This window comes from Gopherus flavomarginatus, chromosome 1 (assembly GCF_025201925.1).
Source record: "Gopherus flavomarginatus isolate rGopFla2 chromosome 1, rGopFla2.mat.asm, whole genome shotgun sequence".
Taxonomy (NCBI): Eukaryota; Metazoa; Chordata; order Testudines; family Testudinidae; genus Gopherus; species Gopherus flavomarginatus.
The window spans coordinates 305,928,652-305,952,315 of record NC_066617.1 but is presented as its reverse complement, the minus strand read 5'-3'; the positions used below and the strand labels follow the sequence as shown (position 1 = coordinate 305,952,315).

At 44.4% G+C, this 23,664-nt stretch overlaps 2 protein-coding genes across 2 annotated transcripts in view; both read right to left on the bottom strand.

Moving 5' to 3' along the window:
• Positions 1–409: 409 nt before the first annotated feature.
• Positions 410–23,664, bottom strand: part of LOC127048170 (protein NYNRIN-like) — a 258,398-nt gene continuing 235,143 nt past the window's right edge. The window contains exon 2 of the mRNA XM_050947635.1: positions 410–3,047. Coding sequence (XP_050803592.1) covers positions 472–3,047 — 2,576 coding nt within the window. The 3' untranslated portion in view covers positions 410–471. The remainder of the gene's footprint in view (positions 3,048–23,664) is intronic.
• Positions 3,957–23,664, bottom strand: part of LOC127049959 (uncharacterized) — a 256,065-nt gene continuing 236,357 nt past the window's right edge. Inside the window, exon 2 of the mRNA XM_050951398.1 lies at positions 3,957–5,316. Within this exon, the coding sequence (XP_050807355.1) occupies positions 4,129–4,905 (777 nt within the window). The 5' untranslated portion in view covers positions 4,906–5,316 and the 3' untranslated portion in view covers positions 3,957–4,128. The remainder of the gene's footprint in view (positions 5,317–23,664) is intronic.

Genomic DNA, 23,664 nt, shown 5'->3' with positions numbered 1-23,664 from the left:
AAGTTTAGACCCAACATTCCTCCATTTGTAGCTTTGAGATAACTATTAATCAAAAAGCTACACCCTATTTCAAGATCTCAAGGGCCGCTTGGCAATTTCAGCCTGGGCCAATTCGAAGAGAGTAAGGCTTTTAGCTGAAGTGGGAAAAGAATAAACTGACTTACATGAGTTTATGAGGGAGGGGACACACTGAATACAGCAACACAGTATTATAAGGACTACTATGGCCCCAACACCACCCACCAAGAGTTTTTTAACCCACCCAAATCCGGGCAGCCAATTCCATAAGGCTCCCCACCAATCATAAGGTGGCTGGCCAGAGGAGTAGTTTTTAGCCATTTCCCTTAGGTGTTTGGTACGTTGAAAAGTGTCAGAGTAGGTGTCATTTACAAAAACACAGCATTCTTCATAAGCAGAAAATAAACTAAAAAAGCATAAAAAAACATACAGTTGTCAGAATAAAGGGTCCTCTCATTTTTTTCGAGTCAATTTAAGTCTAATGTCTGAGAGAGGTAAGCTGGTCCACTGGTCGGAGGCAGTGTCCTCAGTGGTGACAAGAGCTGCTGGTCCGTCACTGTGGTCCACTACGGCTGGCTTGACGTGGGAGTGGTGGATCCAAGATTTGCGTCCTTCCAGGAACACTGCAGTCTGGGTTGTCAAAAGAACCTGGTGGGGTCCAGTAAACCTTGGCTGGAGGGTGTCGTCACGAACGAACTTTTTGGCCCAGACGAAGTCCCCTGGTTGGAACGGGTGGATTTGTTCCTCCAGCGGCACGGTCTGGGAAAACTGCGAGGCTTTCCAAAGGGTACGAAGGCGAGCCTGTAGGGAGAGAAACTGACACGCGGTCATATGATCCCCTCCCAATAGTGAAACATCAGCACGTGGTAGCGCCCCGCCTTTGAAAGGGGGGTGTCCATAGAGCAGTTCAAAGGGGAATAATCCCAATGCGCGGGTTGGGCGAGTACGAAGGTGAAACAGGACCAAGGGAAGTACCTGAGGCCACTTTAATCCTGTTTCCTGACAGTATTTAGCCAATGTAAACTTAAGTTCCCTATTCATACGCTCAACTTTCCCGCTAGACTGGGGGTGGTAGGGTGTATGAAAGGAGTGTGAAATGCCCAGTCCTTGTTCTAAACGGCCAAGGACATGACCAGTAAAGTGAGGTCCGCGATCTGAGTCGAGCACAAGAGGGATGCCAAAACGGGGTACAATATCTCTAAGGAGAATCTTCGCCACTGTGGCAGCAGTACAATTAGCAGTAGGAAAAGCTTCGACCCAGGAAGTCAGAGGGCAAACCAAAACAAGGAGGTGCTTTTTCCCAAAAGCCTTTGGCATATCTGCAAAGTCAATTTGAAGATGTTGAAATGGAGCAGCAGGCGGAGGTCTTCCACCCTTAATTTTGTTAAGAGGCGGAGCAGGTCCATTACGCTGACATGTGCTGCATGCTTTCACTATTGATAGGCAATAGGGTTGAATGCCTGGAGCATACCAAAAGCGAGCGATGGTGTCCACGAGGGCGTGCGTGCCGTAGTGACCCCCTTTATCATGGTGCCAGCGAACTGCCACGGGGTATGTGGAGCGAGGGAGGCAGGCTCGGCCATCTGGCATAAGCCAGGTCCCTTTGACCAGAGTGGCCCCGAGGCTTTCCCACGATTGTAGTTCAGCAGCGGGTACTGGTACGGGGTGCGGTGGAGTAAAGGAGGAGGTTGCAATAGCCAATGTGGGCATGGCTAAAGGTAAGGTGGCAGCCTTCTTGGTGGAGGCGTCAGCCAGGGCATTCCCACGGGTAACGGGGCTACTATCTTTAGTATGGGCCCGGCAGTGAACTACAGCCAGGACAGAGGGTTTTTGGAGGGCGTCCAAAAGCTTGTGGATGAGGGGGAGGTGCTGAATGGGTTTACCGGCAGCTGTCTGGAAACCTCGAAACTTCCAGAGGTGGATATGACAATGCACAACTCCAAAAGCATATTTGCTATCAGTAAAAATGGTAACGGTCTTACCAGCGGCCAACTGGCAAGCTCGGGCCAGGGCATAGAGTTCAGCGGCTTGGGCTCCCCAGTTGCCTGGCAGTGAGGCGGCCTCTTGAATGTCCCATTCAGAGGTGACAGCATAACCAGTGAAACGCTTGCCATCAACATAGAAGGAGCTTCCGTCCGAGAAGAGGATGCAATCGGGGTTGTCCAGTGGCACGTCAAACAGGTTGTCTCGTATCTGTAAGATGCTGTAAACTACTTCCACACAGTCGTGCTGATCCTGGAGGACTGGCAGGTCAGGAAGCAAGGTAGCTGGATTAAGGGGTCCACACCTTTCAAAAATTAGGTTAGTGTCTTCTAAGAGTTCGGCCTCTAGCTGTTGCTGACGATGGGCCGAAAAGACTTGGGTTGTGCCCCTACGCAGAAGGGCTGACAAGGCATGAGAGGTCCAAACCGTGGTAAAATGACCCAGGGTTAGGCTCTTTGCCTTTGTGATCAGCAGGGCAGCTGCTGCCAGAGTCCGGGTGCAGGATGGGGTTCCCTGAGCGACAGGGTCGATTTGCTGAGAGTAAAAAGCAAGCGGGAAATGGTGGGGCCCGCTCAGCTGGGTAAGGACACCACTAGCAATTCCGCCCCTCTCGTGGACAAAAAGGTGAAAGAGTTTGCTGTAATTGGGGGGGCGGAGAGACATGGAGGAGGCCACACTGTCCTTGAGTAACTGAAAGGCTTGAATAGTGTCCGGGGACCACTGCAAAGGGTCAGGAGCAAGGTTAGCAGTGAGTCGGTGGAGCGGTTTGCTTAACTCCCCGCAGGACGGCAACCAGGGGCGACAGAAGCCAATTAATCCTAAGAAACCTCGAAGTTGTTTCTTGGTGTTCGGTAGAGGGCAGTTTTGAATAGTCTTTATGCGGGCTGGGTCCATCTGTCTTCCCTCTGGGGTTAACAGGAAGCCCAGATATCGGACCTTCTGTGAGACCCACTGAATCTTTTTAGGGTCTACCTTGTGGCCTCTGGTGTGTAGGTATAATAAAAGTGCCTTACCATCGATGCGGAGGGCAGCTTCTTCTCGATTACCTAATAGGATGTCATCTATGTATAGGACCAATGTGGATCCCTGCGGACTGGTGAAACCTTCCAAGTCGTGGCGGAGGCACTGGCTGAAAATCGTGGGGCTGTCTCTGTAGCCTTGAGGAAGTCGTTGCCAGACATAACTTTGTCCCTGCCAGGTGAAACCAAAGAGATACTGAGAGTCTGGGTGCACAGGAATGCTGAAAAAAGCTGATTTTAAGTCAATAACAGTGAACCACTCAGCATCCCAGGGGATTTGGCTGATGATAGTAGCTGGGTCAGGAACTACTGCATGAAGAGGGACCACATACTGATTAACAACTCGTAGATCCTGTACAAAGCGCCAACGAACAGGGTCTCCGTCCTTTTTAGGAGGCTTTTTGACAGGCAGTATAGGGGTGTTACAGGGAGTGCGCTGAGGGCGGACTAGCTTTTGTGCAATGAATCCCTCGATAATGGGGCGGATGCCCTCCCGGGCTTCCAGCGACAGGGGGTATTGAGGGACTGACGGGGGGGTTAAGGAAGGCTTCACCTGAATCCTTACGGGCTCTGCCGAAAGGAGCAGGCCAACATCAGTGTCAGAAATTCCCCAGAGGGTTGAAGGCAAGTCAGTGAGGTCAGGGGAGAGAGAGGGGGGTGTTTCCCAATTACCCTGAGTAGGGGCCGAATCTCCTAACACTGTCATCAATAATCCTACCCCTTCAGGAGTGCAGGTTAAAGTAGCCTCAAGCTTACAGAGTAAATCCCGGCCCATCAAAGGGATCGGACAAGCTGGGGAAAAAAGAAAACGGTGAGGAAAACATTTATCAGCATAAACAACATTCAAAGGCAAAGTGAGTTCCAGAGACTGTGGGTTGCCCTCCACCCCAGTCGCAGTTTTAACCTCAGAGGATAGCCAGGGAGAGGGGGCATGATTTAAAAGAGAGAAAGTAGCCCCAGTATCAATGAGGAAAGAGACAGGCAGTCCCTGGACTGAAAGGGTTAAACGAGGCTCTTTGCTGGGAGGGGAGAAAGTGAGAAAGGAGCCGGCTAAAGACATTAAGGAAATAAGACCATCACATTGTTTGCCTTCGCCCCCGGGGTACCGTCATTGAGGAGGCTGAGTTTGCTGCGGCTGCTGCTGTTTCCCGTAGTTGATCCAGGCCTGGGGAATGGGCTGAGCTGGTGGTGCAGGGGTGTATTCCTCACTTGTGTAAGCATCTGCGGATGCAACCAGACCCTCTGGGCGTCCCCAGGGGCATTCACATTTAAAGTGACCGGGCTGTCCGCACTGAAAACAATTTCCTGATGGCTGGGGTCGCCAGGACCCTCTTCCCCGAGCACCCTGGAATCCCCTGCCACGGCCACGGCCTTTGCCTCGAACACTGCCGTGAAAAGCTAAAGCCATCAGCTTATATTCTTCCTTTTTCTCTTTCTTTTTACTACTTTCCCTTTCTTTCTCCCAGGCAAAATCAGCTACGTCCAACACTGAAGTGACTGACTCACCTCCCCAACCAGGGCGAAACTTTAAGAAGTAATCCCTTACAGGGGGCACCGACTGATTCACAAAAAATGAAATAAGAGTAGGGTGGTCTGCTTCTCTCTCAGGATCCATCTGAGTGAACATTCGGGCCCCCTCCAATAGCCTCGACCAGAACTTTCTGGGCGGCTCATCAGATTCCTGCCGAATCTGCATGAACTTAGCCTGATTAGGCGAGCGGCGAGCCATTTCCTTGAGTCTTTCTAACAATCGCTCTCGATCTGTTCGCAGCTGAGTCAGCCTTGGCTGAGTCCAGTCTAGGGGATTCCAGCCAGCGGCCAGATCCCGCCTATCCATCCAAGTACGATTAACTGCATTGCTATCTCCCCATGTCCTTTCTGCCATCCACAATCTACTACGTTCCTCTCCGGTCAAAACTCTACTTAACAACTGATCCACATCCGTATAAGTAGGATTATAACTTAAAAACAATCTTTCTAGAAGTTCTATGATCTTTCGGGGATTTTCCCCAAAAGACCCTGACAACTGTCCCCACTCTTTCAAGTCCTATTCTAGCCATCCTTTATATTCCACAATATTAGCATGTTGTAACCGTCCATCATTGCCCATATAAGGTTGATCGTGCACCTGTAAAGGCATCTCTCTAACTATACTTTTATTACTCGCAAGAGATTTGACGGGGACATCCTCTGGGCTATCCTCAGGGGGGGGGCATGCACCCTGCCGTACCTGCTTGGACATTAGCCTAGTAACCACTCCTCCCGAGGTTTGCCCCTCCATTTCCTCCTCATCCTTCTGCAGAAATTCCAATCTGGGATTCTGCAGATTCCCCTCTGCTACATGGAGAGAGTCCCCCTGCGGAGGAATAGGGGCAGGTGCAGAGGGGACCAGCTGACGAGTCAAAACACGCCGTGGTCTACACCCTTCATCGAAATAACCTGGAGGGGGTTCACTCTCGGGAGAGTACCTGACTGCCATAATTTTTAAAGATTTCCACAGCTCTGCTGCTCTGTCCCAACAAAACCAGTAACATAACTGTCCCGGATGGTCTTTTTCGATCTGGCTCTTTACTCCTCTTAAGGCAGCCTGTTCGAAAGAGCCATACGAAGGCCACCTCATCTCCGGGTCGGCCAATACCGCGGTATACCCAGTCCAATTCCTTACACATAGTGTGTACAACTTCTTCCTAGACATTCCTGTCTGTACTGGGAGTTTCCCTTCATTCCATAACTTATTTACAATCCCCAACGGACTCTCAAGAGGCACGCTAGTCCCTTGACCCATGGTGTCTGACAGGAGCCCTCCAACTGGCGTTTACCCTGCTGTCCAGTACACGACCCCTCAATATTGAATTGGCTGGGAGAAATCTCCTGTGGCGCCTTGCCAATTCATATATGAGTGGTCTGACCACTGGACAGAGGTACCGCACCAGAAGGAATCCCGGACGAGCCCCCAAATTGTTAGGTAATAAAGCAAGTCCTCACTCACCTCTCCAGCACCCGAGTTCGTGCGGAGTTGGTATGGGGCACACAATTCTGTCAGAGACCAGACACCAATGCGTTGATCAACGGGCTCACACTATCCTTAGCTCTCAAAGCTTTAGATTAAGTGTGGCCCCTTTATTAGGGGTGAGCATCAATATTTATACACAGAAGTAAACAAAGTGATTAACAAAAGATAATGGTCATGCATAATCAATCAAGATTTTACAGGAAAAGCAAGTTTAACAAGTAAATGCATAGAGATAAAGGCTAATGGCTACTTGAGAAAGGGGGTGTCATGAGTAGTTTGCAGGTCAGTGCTTTGTTCGATAAAGGGTTCAGAAAGGATTATGCAGAGACGGCCAGTCTGGGTGTGTTTTGGCTCCCCAAAGTTCACCAAAAGTTTAGACCCAACATATTCATTTCAAAATCTGTGATTTTGCCAAGATCATATATGCCCAATTTAAAAAACTTCTTATAGTCTATTACTCTGAGGTCAATTCTGGGATGCTGAAGGATTTTTCATTACTAGACTGTCACACCTGGCTAAATTCAGTCTGTTCTAGGTATAGGTCTGAGGAAATTGCATCTGAAAAGGATAAATGTACCAAGAGGGTTCTTGATAAATGGTTATTTATGACACCATTTGTAGTAGAAAGAGGTACCAGCTGTGTGGGACCATAAACGCATCTATGTTAAAACTTCCTTCTGCTTGAAAATCCTGTCTTAGCAAAATTGCATGTTCTGAAATGCATTTTCCCTGTCTTTATCTTTGTCATCTAGTAAACTCCAGAGAGAAGTTTCATATTAGCATTTGCATATGAATTTCCAGTTTTATTTACAGCCCATTATGTAAGATTTAGTTCTGATAAAGTGTCACTTCCTGGATTTATGGCTATTTTTATTTGATTTGGGAATAAATATTACAACAAAATATGAACAAAAATAAGATTTAATAATTGACATAGAAAGAGAGGATACTGAATCATGTTCTATGGACATAGTCTCATTGTACTTATACACTCACTATTTTCCCTACAAGCACAGAAAAAGAATGAAAAAAAACAGGGCTGACAAGCAATTAAAAAAATTCATCATGATTAATTGCATGAATTTAAAAAATTGTGATTAATTGCACAATTAATTGTGCTGTTAAATAATAATAGCATACTATTTATATAAAAATTTTTAGATGTATTCCACATTTTCAAATATATTGATTTCAATTACAACACAGAATACAAAGTGTACCATGCTCACTTTATATTTATTTTTATTATAAATATTTGAACTGTAAAAATAAAAGAAAGAGTATTTTTCAATTCACTTAATACAAGTACTGTAGTGCAATCTCTTTATCATAAAAGTTGAACTTGCAAATTAAGAATTATGTACAAAAAATAACTGCATTCAAAAATAAAACAATGTAAAGCTTTAGAACCTACAAGTCTACTCAGTTCTACTTCTTGCTCAGCCAATTGCTCAGACAAACATGTTTGTTTACATTGGCAGGAGATAATGCTGCCTGCTTCTTGTTTACGAAAGTGAGAACAGACATTCACATGGCACTGTTGAAGCCAGCATCGCAAGATATTTACATGCCAAATGTGTGAAATGTTCATGTCTCTTCATGCTTCAACCACCATTCCAGAGGACATATGTCCATGCTGATAACGGGTTCTTCTCAATAATGATCCAAAGCAGTGCAGACCAATGCATGTTCATTTTCATCATTAAAGTTAGATGCCAAAAACAGAAGGTTAATTTTCTTCTTTTGGTGGTTCAGGCTCTGTAGTTTCCACATTGGAGTGTTGCTCTTTTAAGATGTCTGAAAGCACGCTCCACACCACACCCCAATCAGATTTTGGAAGGCACTTCAGATTCTTAAATCTTGGGTCGAGTGCTGTAGCTATCTTTAGAAATCTCACATTGGTAACTTCTTTGCATTTTGTCAAATCTGCAGTGAAAGCATTCTTAAAATGAACAACATGATGGATCATCATCCAATACAGCTATAACATGAAATATATGGCGGAATGCAGAGCAGGAGACATACAATTCTCCCCCAAGGAGTTCAGTCACAAATTTAATTAATCCATTATTTTTTTAAAAAGCGTCATCAGCATGGAAGCATGTCCTCTGGAATGGTGGCCAAAGCATGAAGGGTCATACAAGTGTTTAGCATATCTGACATGTAAATACCTTGCAATGCTGGCTACAAAAGCATCATGCAAACATCTGTTCTAACTTTCAGGTGACATTGTAAATAAGAAGCGGACAGCATTATCTCCCATAAATGTAAACAAACTTGTTTGTCTTAGCAATTGGATAAATAAGAAGTAGGACTTCGTGGACTTGTAGGCTCTAAAGTTTTATATTGTTTTTTTGACTGCAGTTATTTAACAAAAAAACCCTACATTTGTAAGTTGCACTTTCACGGTAAAGAGATGGCATTACGGTACTTGTATGAAGTCAATTGAAAAATATTATTTCTTTTGTTTCTCATTTTATGTAATAAAGATAATATAAAGTGAGCACTGAGTTGTAACTGAAATCAATATATTTGAAAAAGTAGAAAAATTTCCAAAATATTTAATAAATTTATATTGGTATTCTATTGTTTAACAGTGTGATTAAAACTACAAATAATCACAATTATTTTTTAATCGTGATTAATTTTTTGAGTTACTCACATGCATTAACTGCGATTAATCGACAGCCCTAAAAAAAACATTCATTCTCCCTATGCCCAATATTTTGAATATTTAAATTTTTCAGAATCCTGCAACTGGGTTTTAATACTGAAATATTCACTGGTTTACAAAATGTTGTGAGGCAACAATGGCTTTTTTATCCATCTGATTTTCCTCTGCTTTTGAGGCAGGACATCTGGAGCCCTGGAAATTGACACTTGCTGGGCTTGCTTTATTAGAACAAAATCAACTTTACATTATGCATTTTTACCCTGGAGAAGTTCCGTACAAATATATTGAAGAAATAATTGAGGACCCTTGCTGTTTAAATTCTAGGAATTCCTTTAAGCACACTTCTAATGTCCCATCAAAGAAATAAACAACAATTGCACAGTTTATCTTGGGTGGCCTGAAGCCAGTGTAGTTGCATGCATCCAGGGGAAAATGGCTAGTATTTTAAACAATTGTACTGGCTCATTTTTCTGGCAGCTGTAGTCTGTTTTTCTGGTTCATCTATTACTGTTCTATTCTGGGCTCATGTTTGCCCTTAATGTTCAGTACAAAAGCTAATTGTTCTACTAAGCAGCTTTTCTGAGGGTTTTGCTTTTGTAACTTTGATGCTTCATGAACTGAATGGCAAATTAGAACATAGATAAATTATCCAAATTTACAAACATTAGTTTTCCTTATCATGTAATGTTAAACACAAGGCATTTTAAGACAACATATATATCCACAGACATTTACAATTCCGTAAAAAGCAACAAAGAGTCCTGTGGCACCTTATAGAGTAACAGAAATATTGGAGCATAAGCTTTTGAGGGTGAATATTCACTTTGTCAGATGCATGTATTAACCCATGAAAGCTTATGCTCCAATACTTCTGTTACTCTATAAGGTGCATCAGGACTCTTTGTCACTTTTTACAGATCCAGACTAACACGGCTACCCCTCTGACAATTTACAATTTTGTTATTCCACGACTCATGTATCACCTCCATATGGACTTTTGCTGTACTAACCATCCAATGAGTCTTGTCTGGATACATTCTTCTATATAGATTCTTACACTGCATTTATCATCATATTACCTGAGTGCCTTCCGGTGGTGCATTAAGCAATGTCACATGTTTTTTCTCTCTCTCTAGGGGGAGAAAATTGTGTGCAGTGGAGTGTGTTGTTTTGGATGTGTCTTTTGCAATAATGTTCACCAGTGTGTGTTATTATGTATATTGTCCGTCACCCAGCTAGTATATGGGGGGTGGTTGGGAAGTGAAAGGTCTGTGATGGGGTGGACTAAGCCCAGAGATCCCCTGCTGGAGGTCTCAGTGTCCTGCCACACCCTGCCCAAAAGAGGAACAGAAAATAAGAGCTCCAAGTGTCCTAGGTTGGCTACAGGGGAAGCAGTTAATTAGAGGGGCTTCAGGAGTGACCAATCAGAGCCCAGTAGGTCCATATACAAAGAGCTGCAAAATAGAGCAGTAGTCAGTTACTGCTTGGAGCTGGGAGTGTGAGGGCAGGCAGGCAGAACAGCAGGACCATGGACAGCTCATTTTGGACAGGAACTGAGGGAGCGAGAGAGGTCCTGGCTGGCTTCCAGGAATGAGCCTAAGGCTATGTCTATACTACCACAGTAAGTCGACCTATGCTATGCAACTCCAGCTATGTAAATAACGTAGATGGAGTCGACGTTCCTTAGATCAAGTTACCGCGGAGTCTGTATCACTGAGGGTTGATGGTAGAAACTCTCCTGTTGACTTATCTTACTCTTCTCATCAGGGATAGAGTTCAGGTGTTGACTGGAGAGCGATCTGCTGTTAATTGGCAGGTCTTCACTAGACCTTCTAAATCAGTGGTCCCCAACGTGGTGCCCGCAGGCGCCATGGCACCCGCCGGGGCATTTATGTGCTCCTGCCTAGTGCCCAGCAGGGGAGAGAAGTCATGGCCCGTCACCTGACGGGGACAGAGAACTCAGGCTGCGAGCATGGTGTTCTCTGTTCCCAGCAGGCGCGGGGCCCCCTAGTGCCCAGCAGGGGAGACAAGCCGCTGCCCCTCACCTGCTGGGGACAGAGAACTCCGGGGCTGCAAGCTGTGGGAGCCAGTGTTCTCAGTCTCTGGCAGGTGTGGGCCCATGGTATAAGCCAGAGAGAAGCCGCAGCCCCACGCCTGCTGGGGACAGAGAACTCTGGGGCTGCAGGCTGTGGGCGCCGGTGTTCTCGGTCCCTGGCAAGTGCAGGGCCTTGGCGTAAGCCAGAGAGAAGCCGCAGCCCCGCACCTGCCAGGTACAGAGAACTTCGGGGCTGCAGGCGCCGGTGTTCTCTGTCCTCGCAGCTTCTCTCCGGCTTCTCTTTTCTCTCTGTATTGATATATTATGTTATATTAAATAAGATGTTTTTCATACTATTTAATGTACAAATACAAAATAAGCCTTGAAAAATTGTTGGCGCCCGCCACACTCTGCTGAAAACATGAATGTGCTACTAGCCAAAAAACGGTTGGGGACCACTGCTCTAAATCGATCACTAGTGGATCAATCTCAGAGCTTCGTTCCCGGCTGCAGTGTAGATGAAGCCTAAGATAGTTGCCAGCAGGGACTGGGGGAGCAATGAAGAAGTTCCTGGCTGGCTGCTGGGACTGAATAAGGACTGAACCAGGGAAGGGCCACAGGAAGATAGTGTATTCAGGGATGAAGCCATGGGGGTACAGCCTTATACCAGGGCTGGGCCTGCTTAAAGACTGAGCCCATGGAAGGTAAAGAGACAGCAATTGAGGAGTATGGAGACAGGCTCCTTGTGGACTGCATACCCTGGAAGGGTCTGTTCTGTTTTACATACAGACAGTGTGCGACTCAGCTAGAGGGCTGAATCACTGAAAAAATGCCTGACAAAACAACTGACAAGGGTCACCATAAATTGAAAGACTGCAGACACACCTGACCAGAAGAGGGCACTCGCCAGAAGTGGGTGCCACCCCATTATAAGTTAATGGAAGAGTAAAAAGATGGATGAAACACTGTCTTTGTATTGGAATATTGAAATCCAAGACTGAAAAACAAATCTGAATAGAAATATGTTCAATATTGCATGCACCCATCCCCACAGCACTTCTTCCAATAGTCCAGCTTTAAGAAACGATATCAGGTTCTGATTTTGCCAGATGTGAGGAAAACAATATCTTGAATTAAACACAATCAATTTGTAGACTTATAGGCTTTGTAACCTTCATGCTAGAAGTTGTCTATTTGGGCTTCATAATCCCAATCTAAAACCAGCTTCAAATGTGTTCAACTGAAGTTTGTCCAAATGGCTTCCGGAGAGTTGTAGTAAACAATCATACAAATTTAGGCTGTGATTCAGGGCTGCTAACAAGGAGACCTGCACCATGGGCTGAAGAGCCTGGGGATAAGCCAACCCTGATTACAGGCTGAGACCCATCTGAGTGGGATTAGGACATTCCCTATAAAGGGCAGTAGGTGCTGGAGTAAACTAGGGGATTGTGATAGAGCAGAGAAAAAGTGTATGGGCTCAGCTATACCTACAGCCAGTGTCCAGCCTGCAAGGGGAAGAAAAGGAGAGAAATGGGCTTAGTTCACAGCTGACTGGAGAAGAAGCAGGAGATCACTCTCCCTCTCTACATGAGGGGACCATCTCTATAAGCCTGACAGCTGGGACAGCAGAACTGTATCCCTAAATGAAAGACTGCTGAGGAGGCTGGGGAACACCTAACAGCCAGTGAACTGTACTATTTGACTGTAAAGACATTGTGGCGCTAGGCAGCCTCCAACCTTATCTCTGATGCAGAGGAACTGAGGCTATGGCAGGATGCTGAAAAAGGTCTTCAAGGGGGTGCTATTCCACATGATATGCTACAGATTGTTTGGACTACAGGGACCACATCACAAGCTGAAGGGACATAGGTAGGAAATAATTCAGGAAAGTGGACTTAGACTGTCCACTGAGAGGACCCTGCTAGTGTTGCTTCAATCAGGGCCCTGGCCTGGGACCCAGTGGAGAGGGATGGCCTGGGTCCCACTATCCCACCTCCTTAAGGGCTGAGGCCCAGATGCGAGTTGTGGCCATAAGGTTCCTAGCCTAAGGTCAGAAACCAGACACCTCTGTCAGGGAAGCTACAGGCTGCTAAGATATGTTCACTAACCTCTGAGCTGCCCGGCCCTCCTAGCACCCTGTTGCTGGGATGCTTCAGGAAACAGGCCTGAGAAGCTGTAGCTGGCAAGAAGAAGTGGGAGAAGAAAAGCTGCTGCTGCTGTAAGCAAAATTAGCTCTGCAATGGACTTTGAACTGCGCCCAATTCTGGGAAAGACAGCTAGCAACTCCCAACTAGGGATAGAGAGAGATGTTGAACTGATGTTGCGGCCTATGTGTACCCAGAAGACCAAATAAATGGGATCCTTTCTAGAGATTTTTTTTCACTTATTTTTGAAATTGGTGAGTTCTTAAAAGAAAAGAGAGAATAACCGAGGCTGGGTGCTGCACAGCAACCTCCAGCCAAGAGGGGACTCTCAGGGTGCAGCCATCCCTGCTATATTCCCCTATGCTACTCCAAAGAATTCTTCGTATGATAGAGGTTTTAAAAAACATTTGGATATGTGTAAGTCTGTGAGGTTTAATTAGGACACCAGACAACATCATGTGTTAAGAGTTACTCCTTAAATACAGAAATCTGTTACAAGATACACTATGCAATCTGTTGTTTCTCCATTTTGAACTCTGGAAGCATCTGAAGTCTGGAAATCTTACCAGCCTTGGCAGCTTTCATTTTATTTTTCTATGAAGCGATGTTTATTTCATCTCCACCCAAACCTCACCCCAGGCCACCCAGAACTATCCTACACCAGGGAGAGGATTAGATCATTAAGAATGAATGACACACGTTGAAAATTCATTGGATTTGGTCCATGGACGTAAAAGGGAAAATCTGCATGTTTTCCCTCCATAAATATAGGGGTGTTTTTCTCCAAGGACATATTTGAATTTCTGGCAGGCTAGATATTTGATTCCAGGACATTCTGTCTCCAAATGTTAGGATGTGGCTATGCCTTTTATACAGTGAAAGGGCAGAACATGGGCTGAGTTGTCTCTGATGAGCTGCATATACTAGAAGATATTGGCATATTCCTGGACATGCATGCGGTAAATTAAAAGAGATGAGAAAATAGAGTCCTTTGAATCAAATGATTATTTAAGATGTGCTCCATTGTACATACTAATAAAGCATTATTTGTTTGTATTAATTTAAGTGAAATTTATGGCATAGTTGATGATATTTATCAGCATGATACTCATATGGAAATTTAGCTAATAAAAAAAAATAATGAACCCCTGTGCAGTTTCAAATTGCTTAGTAGTGAGGATTTAACGTAAAATTTGCAATTTGTTTTCATACAAGATAATGCAAAATGTGCAAATCTTTTTTTACTGACTCACATTTATATGCCTTATCTACACACAATGGAAAGTGCATGTTCATTAAAGCTTCATTTAAAGGTGCAGAAAAGCACATACTATAATAGACTTCTTAGATATCATTAGTCAAAGTAAACAGGATAATTAGAGGTGTTTAAACAGGACATCAGTTTAAAAAAAGTTTGGATAAATGAAGAAATCATGTGGTGAACTACACATCCATATTCTTTTTTTTAAAAAGCAGAAGAAAGGTGATTAAATATGACATCTGTTCTTTATTATTTTCACAAATCAGCAAATATGGACATGTCATTGTTTTCTATTACATATGTCTTCAAATTAATCTGATTTTAATCAAAGATATTCATAATTGTAGCTAGTCAGACTCCAGAGGACTTAAAGAGACATCAGCCTTAAAGAAGATATCCCGGGATATCTCACAAGCATATCTGGAGGTAGGGGACTGCCAATGGGCACTGTTTGTATGGGTAGGGTGACCACCTGTTCAAAAGACAAAAACTGGACACACGCAGGAGCCCCGCCCTTTCTGTGGTCCCACCCTGCTCTTCCTCTTCCCCTGAGGCCCACCCCCCTGGCCCAAACTCCCTGCTTTTCCTCTTTCTCCTGAGGCTGCACTCCAAGGCCAGGCTAGAAGCTGAAGCTGATAAGAGCCATCCAGGGAGCCTGGACAACTGTTTATATATAAGTCTGCTAGCAGAAATTGTGAAATGGTGTGGGCTGTTGTGCCTCCAGAATGCAGGTAGCATATCCAACATTTTAACTTTGTTTCATCAGACCTAATGCAGATGATTAACCTACCCATGCGCTGGCTTGGATGACAATTAGCTGGCTGAGATTCAACCCAGATAAGACTGAATTTTTGTTTGTATAGTGGGAGAAGGAGCAGAAAGAAATGCTAAGAGCTTATGGGCTGCTTGTTTCATCTGCCCTCAGTGGGAAGGTAGCAACATCTATTTCAGGGGTCGGCCACCTCTGGCATGCGGCTCACCAGGGTAAGCACCCTGGCTGGCCGGATCAGTTTGTTTATCTGCCGCTTCGGCAGATTCGGCCGATCACGGCTCCCACTGGCTGCAGTTCACCGTCCCAGGCCAATGGTGTGACAGGTTAGGGTTAGGCCCATGCCACTTCCCACTGCCTCCATTGGCCTTGGACAGCAAACAGCAGCCAGTGGGAGATGCTGACAGCCAAACCTGATGATGTGGCAGGTAAACAAACTGGCCCAACTTACCAGAGTGCTTACCCTGGCGAGTCACGTGCCAGAGGTTGCTGACCCCTGATCTATTTATTTTTATGAGGATGATGATATGACAAGTGCACAAGAATTTTTCAATAAATACTAAAGGCTTTCTTTGAGACGCCCCAAAGGTAAATGGAATGAAAGTGAGCAAGGAGAAATCTAGACTGAACATTTGGGAGCCTCCTATCTGAGATCTGTTCACTTATTGGATTAGTCTCTGAAGGCAAGTGGTGGAATCACCATCTCTTGAATCATTTAATATTATTAGATTGGCCAAAAAAATTAAGACTGAACAGCTGGATTCTCTGCTCATGTAAACTGGTGTGTCAACATAGGCTTTATAGTGCATTAGATGGAATTGATAACCTTAGTGGTCTTTTCCATCTCTAGTTTCTCTGATTGAAATTGTCATGTGTACCCTCTCAAGTCAATACAATTCTAGAGCTGCATGATTATAAATAATGCCACTAAGAGCAATTCTTCCTTTCATCTTTCTTGTCCATTTATGTTATAAACATTTCAGGCCACATGCTATGTTTGACTATGTGTTTGTAGCACACATAGCATAATGGGGCCTCAGATCTCAGGTGGTGCTTCCAGACGCTAATATAATTCAAATACATTTAGTATCGTCATCATCATCAGTGGACAGATATTAGCCCTGATAAAAGAAAATGGACGCTGTTGAAAATGTTAGCTGTCTCCCAGGAGATCTATAGTAACTTTGGGCCAGATTGGGTTACACGTGCACTCAGTATGCTATTAAATAAATAGTCCCATTGATTTCAATAAGATCATTCAAGATGTAAGATACTGTTCACTATGAGTGAGGATATCACAATTTGGCCTCATGTTCATTATGGTCCTGACTTAAAGTCCAGTGATTCAAAGGAAATAGATTTACTTTGATGGGCTTTGGATCAGATCTAAGGTGAAAAACAGAAAGAAAAAAAAAGTCCATCCTTCAGGGGGAGAAAAAACAAACAAATCATTTGCTAGCATTTTAGATCAAGTTAGAGCCACCAGTTCATTGAAACATCATATGCTACATGATATTTCAGAATTATCTAAAACTTCCAACCCTTATAACCATGCATGGCACATGTTGATATGTTGTACAGTTTTCTCCAGTTCCAAAACTTTTCACAGACTTAAAACCAGGCAAATTTCAACAAACAAAATTTCATTGTAAATATTTTCCCAAGCGCAAATATTTTGGCAAAACACTATAAGAAAGCTTGCCCTGCTGCTTTCAGTGATACACCTGTTCTGTGGATAAAGCAATGATATATTAGATGTTTGTTGTTTTTATCTCCACTCGCTGGAATATTATTGTCACTATAGTTAGCATTGTCTGTCAATTTGAATAGACCACTTGTGAACATAGTGTTGAAAATAAGAGTATGAATCATCATGTGCTGTCATTTATTCAGCAAATACAGCTCTGCTGAAAGCCAAAAGAGACTCCCCCAGTTATACACTAGTAGACAGAAAGCTTGCTTTTAAGTTAAATCCCAAAATGAGCGGAAATTTTTAAAATGTGCAGTGGTCCTCCAACTGCAGCCCTTGGAGCTGCTTCTATCACAGTGGTGAAGTCTCAGTTAGTCTTCAAGCAATGACACTTCCTCCTACTTGTAGGGATTCAAGGACCTGCATTGCTTCTAACCATCCTCCTTCTCTGTAGTTTGTGTTTGGATGCTTTAGTTTGGTGCCAGGCTTGCTGGACTGCTGAGGAATTTTGCTTTGTGGGCCCACAGAGGCATATTTCTCAACGTGTTAAATGGGCTTCTGCAGTGTGGGTTTTTTGACATTCCCTAAGCAATCAGGAAACCTGGTTTTCTGAAGTTTCATAAATGTTTATGATGCAACTTTGGTGGAAGTCTACCATGGATGCTGAGGTTTGCAGGGCCCATGTGCCAAGTGGACATCCCAATTGCTGTGTCTCCTTGAGGGGTTGGTGCATTAAACAGGGTTGGGATTATGAGTGAATAAGGATTTGTAGGTCCTTCATTTTTTATTTTAGATTTACATAAGGAACTCAACAGGGAAATTTGAGTTCAGGGCAGAGGGCTGCACCTGGATAGCCTCCTCTTCCATGGTTTAAGGAGTTCACACTTTGGGATAGGTCTTGACTAGGGTAGAAAGGTGTTTTTCTAGAACCAGTTAGCTAGCATGTTCTCACAAACACATTTTAAAACTTTAATTTTGACAAGACAAGTTGTACTTTACCATACCTTATCTAGCTGGGCTCCAACAACTGCTGTGTTGACATTACAGTTTCAGAACACCTCCATTAGAATGTGCTTTCTAATATGTTCTAGAAAAACACCTCGTTATCCTTCAGATGTGATCCAATAATAAAGCTTGCACTGGACAGGTATCTCCTGGGCACCTTCAAGGTTGATTTAATCTTTTGATTCTAATTAGCTATTTAAAAGTCAATAAAGCCTTATTTCAAAAATGTATTCATCTTCTGTATCTTGTTCCACGTGTATCACAGGTTAATAAATTCTTTAAACTTATTGACAGAATTTGATAGCAAAATGCATTGTATCTTTTTATTCCAACATTTGGCTAACATTTTTTAAGCCTTTAAACCTCTTTATTGTATAGAGCGCCTTGCTGCCTGTATTGTGTTTATGTAGGTATGAGAAATATATTTATTCTGCTTTTATCAATGCAATGCTGTCTTCAAAAAAAGATCAGTAATGCTACTCTCTGGGTTTTGCTCTCAGGAATGAGCAATTCTTATTCCTCTTCTCCTTAATTGTACCTTGCACGGATCTGTAACAATGTACTATTTCTTTGAAGACAGGTCAGGTTCCTGGAGATAGACTGACTCTTCATGTCTGTTCTTAGGGAAGAACTGAAACAGAGATATTTTCATTTGTATGGTAAGTGCTGTTGAGTTAGATATGCAAGGCTTTTATGTAGGAAGTAATTGGTGGTAAAACTCATAGATGGAAGCGTTGAGGATCTGAGATTTGAAAAACTTTAAAAGAAAATGCAGAATAGTTTTCTGTGTGTTGAGTGGTAGTCCTGCTAGCTGGCTTGTTAGCTGGCTTGTTGGCTGATTCACTGTTCATTTATTAGATGCTAAAACTTGTGAGGGACTTTCTGAGGTCAGACAGTCAAGCCTTTCAAGAGGATGTCTTGAGCCACAACAAGTGCCACCTACATAACTAAATAAAAAAGGATGTCGTGAGTGGTGAAAATATATCCATTTTAAGGGCCTGATTGTCATGGTTTTAATCAGCAAACCAAGTGAGTGAGGGAAAGTTTTCTGCTTTACTCCCTTGCTTCACCCTGAAAACACTGTGACTCCACCTGTGAGCTGGCTACTTGCCTTATAGTCCACTGAGTGAGCAAGTGGGTGAAGAGAGTTCAGTGAGGGACAGAGCATAGGCTAAGTCTTGACTGGGTGGCTGGCTAGGTACACAGGGGGTGGAGGGGGTAGGATATTCCATAAACAAGAGGAAGTACAGTAATTTTCTTTTTCCTCATAGTAAAAGAGGATTAGATGAGGACGTCAAGGAATTCTGACTTCTTAAATTGCATATCAGTCTCTGATATGATCCGGGGGCAGTGCTGCCTCTGAATCAATGCAGGTTGTAAACTGACACTTCAGCCTTCGGTGTTTCAGTTTTTCTGTTTATTTGCCATGGTTTTGCAAAGAATCAAACAGTTTCTATCATTCAAAAGTTTTGGGGTATACCTGCAAAGATAAGATAACTGGAGAAGTTGGCTCAACAGACTGAATCCTGTATTCAGCTTCTTCCAACTTCGAAGGACTTCCCAGTCTGCTGATTGGCATCTACAATCATTACCACTGTCTCAAAATAACGGATTAACTTTTTGTGGGCCTGGCGTCAAACATATTTGTTGGCCCTCACAGGGCAAGGTGGAAGGGGACGTGATGGTCAGTCTCCAGAGTGCAGGGTGGAGAGGGGAGGCAATGAGGCACAGTGTGGCAGGAACAGTCCCACTCTGTCCAGCCCAGAAGGAGATCAATGTTTACAAACCTGCAGCTGCCAGATGCACAATGGCCTGCCCAGCCCTTTGCTGCCAGCTCCTTCCCCTTGAGGGCAGGCCTGCACCACACCGCCCCCCTGCCTAGTGCCCCACCCTTATGCCCAGCACCCCCTTGCCCAGAGACTTCCACCACAGATCTCTTTGCCCAGCCCTCACCCCTCTCAGAGACCTTCCCTGCTGGCCTCCCACCACAACTTCACAGCACCCTGCACGCCACAGCGCTCGCTCAGCACCCCCTGCCCATAGACCTCCCCACTGGCCACCACCTTCCTCACAGTCCCATCATTACAGCTGCACAGCACCCCATATTCCTGAGAGAATTCTGCACCAAAACTTTAAAAGTTCTTCTCACAATATTTTAAAATTCTGCAAATTGTTTTTGTCAATACATAAATGTGGAGGCTCCAACATGGTAGTGGGGAGCACAGGCCACTGGTTGCATAGAGGTGGGGGAATACCCTGCAGCCTCCCCTCATCCCATCCCAGGACAGGGACTCCTAGTGCTGGCTGGTGAGTCTTGCCCACATGGTCAGGGTTTAATTGATCACCATATTTGGGGTAGGGAAGGAATTTTCCTCCAGGGCAGATTGGCAGAGACCCTGGAGGTTTTTCGTCTTCCTCTGTAGCATGGGGCACGGGTCACTTGCTGGAGAATTCTCTGCAGCTTGAGGTCTTCAAACCACAATTTGAGGACATCAATAACTCAGACATAGGTTAGGGGTTTGTTATAGAAGTGGATGGGTGAGATTCTGTGGCCTGCATTGTGCAGGAGGTCAGACTAGATGATCATAATGGTCTCTTCTGACCTTAAAGTCTATCAGTCTACGAGTCTATGAGACTCAGCAGTGAAGCTGCACCCAACCCTGACACCGTGCAAGGGCCAGGCCTGCCCCAGAAACACCCTGGGGCCCTGCCCTCCGTGCCAGGCGCATGAGATGTGGGAGAGCAGGCTCAGCTGGGAAGCAGGATCCAAGTACAGATGGACTTCGTTTGGGGGATCCACGTGAGGATGAGAGAGTTCTGGATGCGGGTGGCTCAGTGGGAGATCTAGATTCACAGAAGCAAATTGAGGGGTTCCAGATTCAGGGGCAATGGGACTTTGAAAGGGATCCAGGTGAAGGTGTTTGGGGCTCAGCAGGGGAGGACTAGGTGCAGGGGAGGTGGGGCTCATTTGGGTGGGGGTTCAGGTGCAGGTGGCTGGGGCTCAGTGGGGAGGGTGTCTGGGGGCGCTCATCGAGGCGGTACAGATGCTGGGGAGGTGGGGCTTGTCAGGGTGAGGGTTCGATTGGCCTGCTTAACAGGGCAGTCCCAGTTTCTGCCAAGGGGAGGTCGCATGCTGGGTTCCAGCTTCTCTCCTGCCCCCACTTTCCCCATTCCCTTCTCTTCCCCATCCCCATTGCTCCATATTCTCCCCTTCCCACCCCCTTCCATTCCCCTGCTTCCCCTATCCCTTTCTCTTCCCCATTCCATGCCCCATCCCCACCACTCCATCTCCTCCCCAGGCTTGGGGGGGTAGGGGGTCCAACCTCTGCTGCAGTCCTCCTGGACACGTAGCTCAGGGAAGGGGCTCAGGGGGAAGGGGAGGGGGAGGGGTTGAGCAGAGGCAGGGGCAGCTTTCCTGGTCAGCTCAGCTGGCTAGGGGATCAGGCTGGCTGGGACCCCTTCTGATTGTGGGTCTGGAGCCATGGTAAACCCGGTACTGACTGAAAGCTATTCTGGAATTGCTATTGCAGAGTAGCTTACTCCAGAATACTTATATTGATAAATTTCTTGAAGAAGATAGGACTCAAGACTAAGGCACTTCATCCATAGAAAACACTTCTGCCAAAACTCTTCATTAGTGCACTTCATGGATAGGTTTTAGTCCTTCTGAGCCCTTCTATGCTGAAACGTCTGCAGGAAGCCAGTTTATTTCCATTATACAAACCTCACTTATATGAATCTCTACTAACTGACCATGAATGAAGTCCTGGAACACATACCAATTTTGAACAACAAGGGATTTCCATATAATTGAGGCTTTGTTGTATTTCTTTATGCTCCACTCAACAGCTCTATGGTCACCTGGACACTTCATCCAATTCCTTCTCATTTATCTGTGAAGTTTTATCAGTTTGCTGAATTCTGGGGTCATACCCTAGGTAGCTTTTGTGGCAGTCAGTTATTTACTTCTGTCCATGGAGTGGGCCAGGCAGCTATAGTTCTAGTTTAAAGCCAGGCCAACTTTGTCAGTGGAGAGGATTTATTACTCTATTTGTGCAAAAAGAACGGTATGTTAGAAAAACTACTTGGTAGGCCTTTTCTCACACTGTGTGTGATATATGAAAGGGCACCATGAAGCTAAAATATCCAAAACATATCCTTGAATAACAAGATCTAATATTTGTAAGAGTTTGAAATTTTGTGACTGAAATAACGTCTATGTTTTAAGATCGATATGACTAAAATAATCACGTAGCCCCAACAGAATCAAGAACATAATCACTAGGAGGTTCAAGAGTTTTAAAATTAATTTTATATTTTGAGAGTGAGTGGGGAAATAGCCTACAGTAAACATTACATGCCATTACCCAGCACTTAGTAATGACTAGGTACACAGCCTGCTTTGTACTAGGATTTAGATTGTTTTGATCTGTAGCAGGCACTTGTTGATAGCTCTCACTGGTGTGAGTTTCATTCAAATATCTGCAAGTAGCATATCTCCTGCAGTGATGTTTTCTGAATGCAAACATTGAACTACCAATAAAACATATCTTTATATGACAAGTGCTAACTTTTTTAATTGGCATGGTTAAGGGATTTGTGTGACGATGTGAGCTAAACTGGAAATCTAACCAGTTTTCTCACTTTTTGAATGAATGCATTGTTGTTTATTTTTCATGTTTTAAACAGGCATCTGTATGTATAAACCAGGGGTCGGCAACCTCTGGCATGTGCTTATCCTGACGAGCCAGGCCAGTTTGTTTACCTGCTGTGTCATCAGGTTCAGCTCCCATTGGCCACGATTCTCTGTCCCAGGCCAATGGGGGTAGGGGGAAGCTGCAGCCAGCACATCCCTCTCCTGCACCGCTTCCTGTCTCCTCCATTGGCCTGGGACTGTGAACCACAGCCAGTGGGAGCTGCAGTCGGCTGAACCTGCTGATGCAGCAGGTAAACAAACTGGCCCGGCCCACCAGGATGCTTACCCTGGTGAGCTGCGTGCCAGAGGTTGCCGATCCCTGCCCTATATATTTGAAAGCATGGAAATGTACAATAAGGCATTCAAATGCCCTGAACTCTGCCCTGTGGTGATTCCTTGAGACTGAGGGCAGGGGGAAAGAAAGAAATTCAAATCAAGCATTATTTATCCAAAGCAAAGAGTTTTACCTCATCAGTGACCACAAACATGACAATGGCTTACTCACACGAATGGCTTTCTGTACAAAGATATATAATCCACAAGGGAAAAAAAACATAAATCATAAAATCCTGATTCAAAAAATTATTTGTTTTGTTCTAGATTCAGCTATCTGGGCTTTTACTTCAAAGCAGCATGTTGATTTAGGCCTATTGACTTAACTGAGACTTAAGCATATGCTTAGAGTTAAGTATGTGTGTAAATGCTTTACTTAATTGGGGCCTAAGACTTTATGGTTATTCCTAATTCATGGAACCTCTATTGGGTAGAACTCTCCTTAATGTATATGAGTTGCACCTCTTAAGATAAGGACAGAATTGGGCCCATGTCTACAACTATCTGAAATCTTTCTGCTGTGTTTATTAAAGTGGTATCTAAATGTTAACATAATGGATGTGTCTCCAGTGATAAAAGTATCTGTAAATACAGAGCTTGCACAAGTAAGAAAACTTGTAGGCCCAGATTATGAATTTAGCAAAAAGAGCTGAGGTTAATTTGGTGTCCAAATTAGTAAGTCCCTTACAATTGACATCAAACATACAAGTCTATACAAGTTGTACAAGTGCAATCTCTTTCCCGCATTTTATATTTCTACTCCCATAAACTGCAGACTTTCCAAAGCCTTAGGAAAAAAGATGAAGATGGGGAAATGGCAGGGATGTACCCACAAGACCAGTACAATGATTTTTCAACATTTAATATGTCTACAGTCATAGTCTGTGATTTTCACATATCCTGAGAAAAAAATCACAGAATCGCAAAATAACGCATTTTACAATACAGAGACTTGATCTATAAATCCGTAATTGTGCGAATTAGGGCTTGCAAAAACAAATCCTTCCTAGGAAAGGATCAAAGG